The sequence below is a fragment of the Nycticebus coucang genome, chromosome 14, assembly GCF_027406575.1.
Source record: "Nycticebus coucang isolate mNycCou1 chromosome 14, mNycCou1.pri, whole genome shotgun sequence".
NCBI lineage: Eukaryota > Metazoa > Chordata > Mammalia > Primates > Lorisidae > Nycticebus > Nycticebus coucang.
The window spans coordinates 31992233-32005126 of NC_069793.1; the positions used below are offsets into that span (position 1 = coordinate 31992233).

At 38.7% G+C, this 12894-nt stretch overlaps 1 protein-coding gene across 1 annotated transcript in view; it reads right to left on the reverse strand.

The window, feature by feature from the left end:
• Window positions 1–12894, reverse strand: part of QSER1 (glutamine and serine rich 1) — a 114214-nt gene that overhangs the window by 52009 nt on the left and 49311 nt on the right. Inside the window, exon 4 of the mRNA XM_053562898.1 lies at window positions 9086–12775. Within this exon, the coding sequence (XP_053418873.1) occupies window positions 9086–12775 (3690 nt within the window). The remainder of the gene's footprint in view (window positions 1–9085; window positions 12776–12894) is intronic.

The following is a 12894-nucleotide window of genomic DNA, read 5'->3' on the forward strand; positions in this document are numbered from 1 at the left end:
AAGAAAAGAAAATAGTGACTAATTTTCACATAAATTTGATTTAATTTTGACCAAAGTACATTATTTTAACAATAATTTTTAATTCAACTGGTTAATATGTTATTTAGGATATTGCATCCTCATTTATAAGTAAAATATGTTTGTAATTTCCCTTTATAATATTTTTCCAATTTTAATATCAGATATATCTAGATGAAATAGAATGGTTTTGAAGTATTCTTTTTCTATTGTCTATAAGATTTGGCGTGATCTTTTTATTTTTTTAAATCATCTTCTATTTTTTTTTTTTTTTTTGTAGAGACAGAGTCTCACTGTACCGCCCTCGGGTAGAGTGCCGTGGGGTCACACGGCTCACAGCAACCTCCAACTCTTGGGCTTACGCGATTCTCTTGCCTCAGCCTCCCGAGCAGCTGGGACTACAGGTGCCCGCCACAACGCCCGGCTATTTTTCTGTTGCAGTTTGGCCGGGGCTGGGTCTGAACCCGCCACCCTCGGCATATGGGGCCGGCGCCCTACTCACTGAGCTACAGGCGCCGCCCATCATCTTCTATTTTTATTTATAAACATCAGTTGTCTACTTTTTGAGACTTTAGGGAAAAACAAAGGGTTTTTTTTCAGTCTCTTTCAGACTCCATACTTAATCTCACAGTCAAAGCATTCTATGATAGACATTTATCTGACAATGTGAATGTTACTTTTTTTACATTATTATTATTATTATTATTGCTCAATATTTGGTTACAGCAATCTTCTGATTTCTTTTCCGAATGTATTTATCTTTGTTTGTTCTTTACGAGGTTTTTGTTTCTAGTCCTTATCTTAAACATTGTTATTGTTATTAAATTTTAAGCCTTTTTAATTTTGTGAAGGCAAAAAGTGGAAACCAAATAAACACATGTACATATATAGAGAAAATTAAAAATATATATATAAGCTAATTTAATTTATGAATGTAAGTGTAGAAATCCCAAATAAAATACTAGCAAGTTCAATCTTAAAACGGATTAAAATAATTACTCATGAACAAGCTTTTCTTTTCTTTTTTTTTTTTTTGTAGAGACAGAGTCTCACTGTACCGCCGTCGGTAGAGTGCCGTGGCGTCACACAGCTCACAGCAACCTCTAACTCTTGGGCTTACGTGATTCTCTTGTCTCAGCCTCCCGAGTAGCTGGGACTACAGGCGCCCGCCACAGCTCCCGGCTATTTTTTTGTTGCAGTTTGGCCAGGGCTGGGTTTGAACCTGCCACCCTCGGCATATGGGGCCGGCGCCCTACTCACTGAGCCACAGGCACCGCCCATGAACAAACTTTTCATAGCATAAATTTTTAAGTGTTCAGCATTAGGAAATCAAGTATTAACTTATCACAGTAACACATTAATCGGGGGAAAAAGCATTTATCAGAAATGCTCAAAAAAGCATCTGACAGAAAAAAGAGGGGGGGAAAAAAGGGTCTGACAGAATTCAATACCTATTACTGATTTTTAAAAAACTTAATAACTTCAAAACAGAAGGAAATTTTCTAAATTTAAGGAATATAGTACACCAGGAATCAATTGGAAATATATTTCATAGTGAAACATTACATATTTTACTTAATATCAAAAAGAAAATCAGGGGCAGCGCCTGTGGCTCAGTCGGTAAGGCGCCAGCCCCATATACCGAGGGTGGCAGGTTCAAACGCGGCCCCGGCCAAACTGCAACCAAAAAATAGCCGGGCGTTGTGGCGGGTGCCTGTAGTCCCAGTTGCTCAGGAGGCTGAGGCAAGAGAATCGCTTAAGCCCAGGAGTTGGAGGTTGCTGTGAGCTGTGTGAGGCCACGGCACTCTACAGAGGGCCATAAAGTGAGACTCTGTCTCTACAAAAAAAAAAAAAAAAATCAGGATTCTTGCTATCTTTGCTACTATTACCCAATAGAAGCCAGAACCAATAATATTTTAAAAGGAGATAAAACTACCGTTGCTTTTAGAAGATATACTCATCTACCTAAAAATGCAAGAGAATAAGTTAGAAAAAATATGAAAATGAGAATTCAATAAAAATGCCAAATGTAAGGGTGTTGCCTGTGGCTCAAGGAGTAGGGAGACGGCCCCATATACCGGAGGTGGCAGGTTCAAACCCATCCCTGGCTAAAAACTGCAGGGGTGGGGGGGAAGCAAAATACAGATAGGAAAATCAATTAATTGCCACATACAATAATTCATCGATTGAGAACAGTGTAGGGAAGTTACATTTAAAAACTGCTAAAGACAAAAATATATATGCAAAAATGATATAATACTAACAGATATAAAATAAGATCTGGACAAAGAGAAAAGCAATATATTGGATGAGTTATGCAGAAGACGATGTTACAAAGACATCAATTTTCTCCTAAAATTATTTCAGGAATCCAATGCAATCATAATCAAAATCCCTAGTGGCCTATTATAGGAGAATTTGAGCATCAGAAATAGTGACTGTAATTGATAAGCCAGTCAAATTCTAGAAATTCATGAAAGGCTTCTGTTGCCAACCAAAATGGAAAACAAAGGCCACTAGAGTCCATTATCACCCACCGAGTACAAATAAAAACTTCAGACAAAATACAAAATGAAACTACCTGAAGACTCTGAAAAGTCAGTAATAGCAGGGAAACTGGAAGTACCCAAATTTAAATAATAATCCTTACATGGAGATGTTTCCTGGATTTCTTTCCTTTCTAACTCACTCGGCATTGACCAGAGTGGGTAGTCCCAAAGCAGAACTACACAGGGTACAAGCAACAAAAATTCCAAGAAAAGCCCTATCACTGAGCTGCAATGCAGTGGCAGTGAACCAGCTATCTCATATAAAAAAACAGCACTCTGGGAGGCCAAGGTGGCTCAGGAGTTCAAGACCAGCCTGAGAAAGAGCAAAACCCTGTTTCCACTAAAAATAGAAAAACTAGCCAAGCTCTGGAGGCTTAGAGGCAAGGGGATCACTTGAGCCCAAGAGTTTGAGGTTGCTATGAGCTATAATGCTACAGCACTCTACCTTGGGCAACTGTGTCACCAAAAAACCCCATAACAACAACAACAACAAAATCAAAAAATAAAAATGGAAATAAGAAAATGGGGTGAGGGAGCTCTTATTTACATAAGATTGCTATCTAATTTTCTATACTGAAAAACATGACATTTATATAGCGCCAAGTCTGCCAAAACTCTGGACAGATATAACTATCTTAAGAAGGAATTAGGGCGGCGCCTGTGGCTCAAGGAGTAGGTCGCCAGTCCCATATGCCAGAGGTGGTGGGTTCAAACCCAGCCCCGGCCAAAAAAAAAAAAAAGAAGGAATTAAACATAGCTGACCTGACATTATATACCACCAGATATGATGCAACATGAAGTGTACAATATTACCATCGATGTTGCCCAAAGCATTTATTTTTAACCCAATCAAAGCTTCCCAGATACAGGAAATAAAGAAAATAAAGTAAGATGTTAAATGGCTTGAGAAAACAATCAGACAAATGTAGAATATGAAATATTCTGCAAGGAAACTCTCCTGATTCTTCAATAATTCAGTGGTGGGCAAGCCTAGATCTGTAATCCAGGCTAAAAGAAACTAAAAAGAGAAAAGAACCAAATATAGGACATAAACTTTGAGCTCCTAAGTCTATCTCCAGACTTTTTTTTTTTGTAGAGACAGAGTCTCACTTTATGGCCCTCGGTAGAGTGCCGTGGCCTCACACAGCTCACAGCAACCTCCAACTCCTGGGCTTAAGCGATTCTCTTGCCTCAGCCTCCCGATCCAGACTTTTTTTTTTTTTTTGCTAACTGCTGCTAGCTCTAGGGCAACAAAGCAGCATTTGCAGTTTCCCTACACCCGGCTCATATATCATAAATAGTCCCTTTATAAAACTTTCTTAATTAAAAAATTCTCTGAAACTGTTTAATAAAATTTGAGATTCTGATTCTAAATTTAGTTAGGAGAGAAATATAACAAAATAACCAAAGAACTCTAAAAAATAATAATTTTGAGAGGCCAATGTGGAAGGCCAGGAGTTTGAGGCTTGCCGAGCAAATAGTGAGACCTTGCCTCTGTTAAAACAAGAAAAATTAGCCAGATGTGGTGGCATCTGCCTATAGTGCTACCCCTCAGGAGAGGCTGAGGCAGCAGTATCACCTGAGCCTAGGACCTTGAGATTGCAGTGAGCTATGATGACATCACTATCTTGGGGAAAAAACAGAGCAAGACTGCCCCCCGCAAACAGGAAACATACTACTACAGAGGACTAAACAATACTAAAATATCATTCTGTCCAACAGAGAATAGACAAACAGAGCAATGGAAAAGAACGGAGTCCAAAAACGGATCTACCTGTAGGAATTTAGTTTTAAAAGGTGGTTTTTCAGATAAATGGGAAAATGGATTGTATATTAAATGATGTTTAAATAACTGAACATTAATTCTGGAGGAAGACGCTAAATAAATACAACATCCCATAACTCCAAATAAATATCAGCGACAAGAAGCTAAAACAAGCTTTAAAACAAATTATTAAAACCTAAATTTTAAGTTTTAAAAGAAAAGATTAAAAAAAACAAAAAAAAAACAAACAAAAAAAAAAAACCAAGCTAGGTGCAGTGGCTCACGCCTATAATCCCAGCACTGTGGTAGGCTAAGGAGGGAGAATTGCTTGAGCTCAGGAGTTTGAGACTTGCCTGAGCAAGAATGAGATCCCAATTCCTAAAAAAAAAAATGGAAAAAAAAAACCCAGCCGGGAACCGCGGAGAGCGCCTGTAATCTGAGCGGCTTCAGGAAGCTAAGGTTGCAGCGAGCTATGAGGCCACTGCACTCTGCTCAGGGGCATAGGGTGGGACTGTCTCAACAACAGCAAACCAAGAAAACAGCTCATTGGTATTTCATATTTTTAAGCTTTTAATATATGTCAGCCAAGTGAATTTTATCCAGAGAGATGCAAACTGAAGGGAAACAATGTTTTTGTTCTTAAGATCCCAGTTTTGGGGCGGCACCTGTGGCTCAGCGGGTAGGGTACTAGCCCCATATACCGAGGGTGGCAGGTTCAAACCCAGCCCCAGGCAAACTGCAACCAAAGAACAGCCAGGCATTGTGGCAGGCGCCTGTGGTCCCAGCTACTCAGGAGGCTGAGCCAAGAGAATGGCCTGAGCCCAGGAGTTGGAGGTTGCTGTGAGCTGTGTGATGCCACGGCACTCTACTGAGAGAGATAAAGTGAGACTGTCTCTCCAAAAAAGATCCCAGTTTTGGTCACTTGTGTCAATAGTTTGTGTTGTACAGTTATGGCTCTGTAAGGAGTAGATTCTCAGGGCTATTCTTTAGCTTGGCCTCCAGTTTGAAAAAATAACGCCACTCACCTTGAATGAAATCAAATTGTAACTAGACTGCATTACCCTAATATTCTGTTTCCATTAGCTAGATAATAGAAAAGTTATTTGATGTAGAAATAGAAACATTTGGTAGGGCAGAAACTAGTTTTTTATTGTACTTGAATACAATTTGAAGGGAGGAAGGACCAGTGAAAACAGCGCCCACCCTTAGGTTTTGGGATTAAACCAGGTTTTCCTCTTTTTACATCTCATTTCTTTTTTTTTCTAAGAGACAGAGTCTGAGTTTGTTGCCCTCGGCAGAGTGCTGTGATGTCACAGCTCACAGCAACCTCTAACTCCTGGGCTTAGGCGATTCTCTTGCCTCAGCCTCCTGAGTAGCTGGGACCACTGGCGCCTGCCACAATGCTCGGCTTTTTTTTTGTTGCAGTTTAGCCAGGGCTGGGTTTGAACACACCACCCTCGGTATATGGGGCTGGGGCCCTACTCACTGAGCCACAGGCGCTGCCCCCATTGCTCTTTTCAGTGCAAATATAGAAATCCTTTATACAACCGTGTACCATCTTGCCTAAAAGAGCCTAGCACTTAGGGTACATTAATCCCAGATAAAGCTTCATTGTTCTTTTCCTTAATCCAATTCCTATAATGGAAATAGATATGTAAATAACTTTTATTTTATAGATAATTATTTCAGCATATTAATTACAAAAATACCTATTTTAGAGGAAGGAATATGCCCTTTAGGCATATAAAGTCAAAAAATAGGGAGAGAACAGCTATAACTAAAGACATCTTCATATGCTTGGAAAGACTACAGCAGTCTACAGAAACTGGCAACAAGGCATATGCTCCAGAAAATATTACAAATATTTAGAAATTGGCATCAGTTGAAGAAATTTTTACTTTTAACTTAATTATCACGGAATTATGATAACCTATGACTTAATTTTTAAACTGATACCGTTCAATGTGGGCAACACTCAGAATTCTAGTCACAAAATTAAAAGCGAAACCCAACTACTTAATTTTAACTCATAGTTACCTTAATGTTCTAGTTTCCTTTTATATATTCTTACTCATTCAATAAACATTTCCTTGAGTATTTACTGTGGAATAAAAATAAAATCCTAAACCCCCCCGACTGAGTGACTGGACTTCCTTAGCCAAGAAGACCCCAGAACAACTTTAAAAACTAAGTTTCCCAGCCATGAGGAGATGGAAGGTCAGTCATGCTTCCTCACTAACCATTACCAGACTTTTTTTCCCTTACAGTTAAACAGAAACCAGCCCTGGAAAACAAAGCACAGAAGACTCCTCTACTGATTTCAAATTCAACTAGGTTGATGCCTGCTTGGCCAGACTCTCCTCCCTTTTTTGCAATTTCAACAGGATAGCAGAGCAGCTTACAAAGCAGTCCTCCCTAATAAACGACCACTGACTCTTAACTGGTTCTGGCTGGTTTACAGAGGCTGCACACACAGTGCCTTATGTCCTAAATGTTACCTTTTGACATATAGAGCCTAACTGTACTTCATTTTAATGTTAAATCGCTACTCCAAAGTGAACATGGGACATACGTAACATATGTTTGCCTATCATGCATACAACCCCCTTTTGTGAATATTCACAATTCCTCCCATAACCTGTTAAAAATGTATGTTTTGTCAGCCTGTTTAGCACAAAACTTCTATCCTACCCTTCCTTCCTGCCTTCTGTGTTTCTGAGCATGCAGGTTGCAATCCATCATAAGAAACAAGTTTTCGTTTCTAAATTTATAAATCTCCTATCTCTGAATCCTCTCCAAAACCCTCTCTACTGAATCATGGTCCTGTCTTACAGATGAAGAACACATCCTAAAGTCACACCACTATTAAGCTAGGATTTGAACCTAAGATGATTTTAACTCCAAAGCCTAAGTTCTTAACCATAATCCTTCACTGGCCGAACTCACGGTGATGAAATATACACAAATGTAAATGAATAAATTAAAAAACAAAAATGTTTTCACAGACAATTAAGGTCTGTGGGAATTCAAAGTTATGATAAGAACATTAATTCTGACTGAAGTAGTTTCTATAAAATGACTCTGAATATAGGCTTTGAAAAGTAAAAGTATCTGCTGGATTAAAAAATGGAGAAGAGGGCAGTCTCGATAGAGAAAAATTAATTCAAAATTCATAATTGTGAAAGGGGGTTAGAGTACAAGAAACAGTGAGAAATTCAGTTGTTAAAGAAGAGGGAAAGTAGAAAGCGTAAAAACACAGGAAAAGGAAAACTTTCACTTATCATCTTTATTTTCCTCCGTGAAGCATAAAGAGGTGCTTCAAAGCAGAAGTAACAATCAACTTTCATTTTTTACAAAGATAACTCTGATGACAATGTGCAGGATGGACTAGTAAGAAAGAGTCTAATGAAAGTAGAATGTTGAAGTCTGTAGCAATAGTTCAAGAGAGAGATGATGGGTTCTTGCAGATTAGGCAACAAAGGTGGTAAAGATAGAACTTCAAAGACCTAAGGTGTGGTAGTAAGGACTGGGTTGATGGCGATAATTTTAACTAAAAATGATATAATGGCTGTCTGGAAGAAACTAGCTTTAGACTCATGACTTTAGAATGGAGATTACAAAAGGTTTGCTCTAGGAATGTAAGAGGGAATATATTATAATAATAATCACTCTGAAATGGAGGAGAGGAGGTCTAGGACTAGCCACATCCACAGTAATTAATGTCTTTGAATCAAAGACTGACTTTGCATTATGCTGATTTCCTTGTGTAACAAAATAAGAATTCTATAGAAATGTATTATTAGACACCAGTTGCTTCCTATCATTTTAGTAGATAAAAGGTAGTCTCTAGTCCAGAGAGAAGATGAGAAGTACATTACAAAACAAAGTTTAACTTTTTAAGTACCACTTTATTTGTACTAAACAGCTCACCAGGAACACAGGCTCTAGGACCAGGTAAACCTGGATCCAGATTCCGGCTCTGCAACTTAGTGGCTGTATGTACCTACACAATTCATTTAGTCCCAGTTTTATCATCTGTATATTGGAGAAAACAATGCCCATCTTACAATGCTGCTACTAATTTCTGGTTGAGAGGTGGCAGCCATTATTATTATCAATTTTTCTTTGGAAAGTTTCTTAAACAGTAGCTTTTATACTTACCTGACAATTCTTTATATAAGGTAGTACCTTCTTAAAACATTTCCTCTAAAGTTCCCTTAACCAGAAACATATATCCAAAGATTTGGGTATTATATACCAAATGCCAGCAAAAAATTTAAAAATTTCATCTTGATTATCAAATGTAAATGTTGCACATGACATAACCATATTTAATACTAAAATGTTCACCTTCAGATAAAATTGGTGTACCAAGAAAATATGTCATATTTATACAACAACAAATAGGACCCCCAATACAGTGCCTCATATCCATAAACCACCTCAAGATGTCTCAGATCAGTCTGAACAGCACGTTGCATAAATCATGCTGCCTGTGTCAAAAAGTCAAGAGAAACCAGATCTACTCAACCTAAAACCCAGACCTATACTACAGGCAAGAAAAAATTTTAAAAACAAGACCCTAATAGAAGAGAAAATAAAAATAAGTCCCTAAGATACCTACCTATCTATGTATTTTGTCCTGAAGATTTATTTGTAGACCTTCAAGCTAAAAAAGCTTAAAATGCAGACTAAAATTAGAAAGATAATGGTAGAAAGTTGAATTTTGAGAAGCAAAATTTTAAAACTTTACCTGTTTTCTTCTTTTTATCAGAAGTAGCATCCGAAGCAGTTAACGGAGTAGAAATGCTTTTATAAATATCATGACTGCACACTGCAGGATCTTCTTCATCAGAAGAAAATGAAGATAAAGGTTCCAAGTTTTTAAGTTCATTATCAACTTTTTCTGATGGACCATTAGTCCCAGTTTCAGACATTAAAGGTGTGGGTGTTGTAGACAAAGTTTTTGGAAGTGGTGGGGGACAAAATGCACGAACCACATGCACTGGTCTCCTAGTCCTATTAGGCATTCGTACAGCAAGAGTAGAAAACTGCTGCTTGGGCCCAGATTTCAGAAAATCTAAAAAAGAAGCAATAAATCCTGTCTTGACTTCTGGCTGTTTTTCTTCTACTTCTTTGATCTTTTGTCTCATTTTTTCTTGATGCTGATAACCATCATGGCAGCTTTCCGAGGAAGGAGGAGTAGATGGTAAATATGTATCTGTTCCCCTTGGATTCTGGCGTTTGCTTTGGGTAGGTCTTTTCAGCTGTTTCTGATTACTGTTGTCTTCTTCTTTAACTTGCCCTTTTCCTTTGGCTCTTTTCTTTTGAAGGTTAAAATGCATTAAATCTCGGTTTTCTTCTTCAGTCTTGACACTGATTGCATCCCCAGGTTGGGCCATGGCCAACAGTGCAAGTGTGCCCCTAACTGGGTTCACTGATACACCACTGTCATCAGCCCCTAAGGTAAATTCATTCTCTGATGTAGCACTCTCTCCACTTATACTTCTACTACCAGAAACAAACTCTTGGTTCCTGTTATTATTTAATGTACTATCAACAGGAACTTCGCTGTCTTCTTCAGATTCATGAGTGGTAGCAGACTGTTTCTTGAATGGGCCAGAACTTTGCTCTTGGACTTCGTGACTTGGTCCAACCACTGCTGAAGTTACTTTAGTTGGTATATTTTGACCCGGTGCTTCAACGTGCTGTTGTTCCAGAGTCATTTTTGACTGAAGGGTAGGTACTGGTGAAAGGTTTACAGTAACTTGATTTCTGTTTAAGGAAATATCATTTATATTCTGTGACTTTCCAACTGTAGCTGTTATAGAGTTGAAATTAGAAGTCACGCGGCTAACATCTAATGACTGCTGAAAGTGAGATTTAGAATCACCATCTTCAACAGCCTGCATAGTTTCATTTGAAGTTGACTTGGAAAATTCAGAAGGTGTAACTCCACAAGCTGCTGCCGTTGCTGCTAAAATATCATCTACGTTTGATAAAATATTTCTTTCATCACTGAGAAGCATAGCCTCTGGAAAACATATTGATCCAAGAGAAACAAACTGATTCTTTGAATCATGTTGATTTGTTTCACTAAAATGGTCCTTTGTTGTTAGATGTTGTTGTAATTGTTTTGAAGACTCAGAGAGGTCCATTTTCATAATTTCAGAATTTTGAGGATGGAGTTGCTGCTGACAATGATCACCATTGCTCTGAATAATATGGCCGTCCATCTGAAGGAAAGGATGTGCTATTTGTTGAGGACTTTGAACTCGCTGTGCTTGTACAGATGCCTTTACTTGTCCTAAACCTGCCTGCAATATTGACTGCTGAAGAATTTGTAAATCACAGGCAGAATCTAAAAGGACTTGTGTATTAGGAAGAGATGCCTGATGGCCAGGTCCTAAAACATGATTTGGAATTTGAATCTGAGATGAGGCATTAATTACTTGATCATGTTGTTCCTGGACCTTGGTTTCATGTACCTTATGTATGAGAGAATGCTGCTGGTTTAGGTCTTTAGTACTTAACCGTATTTGTGGAGTTTGTACTAAATTAGTTGCCTTCTTAAGATCAAGGGTGGCTGCATTATTGATTTGACCAATTTGTTGGTTAAGTTGTGTCACTGAACCAACCATGCTTTCTTCTTTCTTTGACCCTTGTAGAGCAATCCCAACTGGATCTTCAAGATGGGAATTACTTCTGATTACACTCTGAGAATATCTGTCATCTGCCTTTGACACCTTATAAGTCGATTCATGAGCATTAATTTCCCCATCAGACAACGTCTGTGTTGATGACTCCAGAGGTGCTTGTGGCTGCAGTACTTGTAACTCTTGCATTGGAAAATCATCTTCTTGCTTTGAAGATGTATACACATCTGAATCAAGTTTTCTTTCAGCATAAGATTTTGGATCAGGGGAAGGTATATTATTCTGCAATGCCTGACAATGAGTAGATGATGCAAAAGAGGACTGGACAGCAGGCAAAAACTTCTGGGACTGAGGAGATGATGACTCTTGAGTCTGAACATTTGGGGAAGAATGCATAGAAATATAATTTTGGGGTGGGCTAGAATCTGGCAAATTCTGAGCCTGAGAGGCAGATGAATAAGAAAGAGAAGGGGCTGTTAATGTCAGGGATTGCCCTGAAGCATAGTTTTCTGAGGGACTAACAACTGACAAAACTTGCGATTGAGATGAATAACTAACCTGTGGCTGGCTATCTGGTGATAAACCCTGAGAGTGGCCAGATGAATAACTTTGAGATTGACTAACTGAAGATAGATCTCTTGTTTGAGCAGGGTAATTCTCATTTCTCACTGAAGATAATACCTCTTGCTGATTAGATGAATAATTAAGTGTCTGATTTTCAGAAGTTACAGTCTGAGATGACCCAGAAAAAGTCAATGTTTTATATAAGGAGGGCAATTTCTCAACCTTGCTGGACCTATAAACTTGTGAATGAACAATAGATGGCACATTATGTGGCTGTACTAAACCATAATTTTGGGACTGACTAACTGATAAAAGGCTTGGTAGCTGCGCTGTAGAATAAATTTGTGCTTGGCCCGATATTACAGAACTCTGGTTATGTAAAGGTGTAGAATAGCTTAGTGTTTGCACAGGAGGAATTAAACTTTGAGGTTTGAGCGTCTTAGTTGATGTTAGTGGTTGTTCTATAGAACAGATTTTTACTTTCGTAGTTGAAGGAAGATACCCTGATGATGGAATTGCAGATGAATAAGACTGAGCAAGCTCCACTGAGACCTGGGAGGTCTTCTGTTGCAATCCTCCATTGCTCACCTGAGTGGAATCTCCAATTGGGCTACAGGATAAAGATGACTGCCTGGTTGTTTCCTGAAAATTAACTACACTTGCATTTGACAGATAACTATGTAAGGAGTGCTGTGAACCAGTCAGTTGTGCCTGAATAGACTGGGTACCTGAAGGCCGCTGATGGTGTTTAATAACACTACATTCTCGAAGAAGAGCTCTTTCAATGGAAGCAGTAGAACTAGGGAAGAGAGTTGAACTGTAGGCTTGAGGAGTTTGCTGGGCTCCCCCAAGTGCTGAAGGCAACAAACTAAACTGAGGTTGTAAAAGATGGGGTGCAGACTCTTGAGCTGAGCGATATGTTGAAGACTGAGGTGGTATGCTGTTACTTAATGCGGAACTGCCCAGGCGCTCGAATGCCAAAGCAGTTGGAACAGTTCCCTGGGAAGTCTTGATTTGTAGCAAAGGGTCATGAGGATTTAGAATTCCATTTGATGTAGTGTTAAAAGTTGAGTCTTGAAGCACCAAAGGTGAGGTGGTGGCAAAGTTTCTATTGCTGAAGGTGGTGGGATGCTGATAAGTAGGGAGGGCAGATGGTGGAAGTGTTCCAGTACTTGGCAAAGGTCCAGTAACAAACAGCTCAGTTGCTGCTGAGGAATGCATGCCTATGAAGAAAAGGCACAAAGATGTTTATGCAATCACAGCATAAACACTTAAATATATGTTTTTATAGCTGTGACTTATCTAACCCTCAACCTGTCAAACCGTCTATAAGACTTTAAAA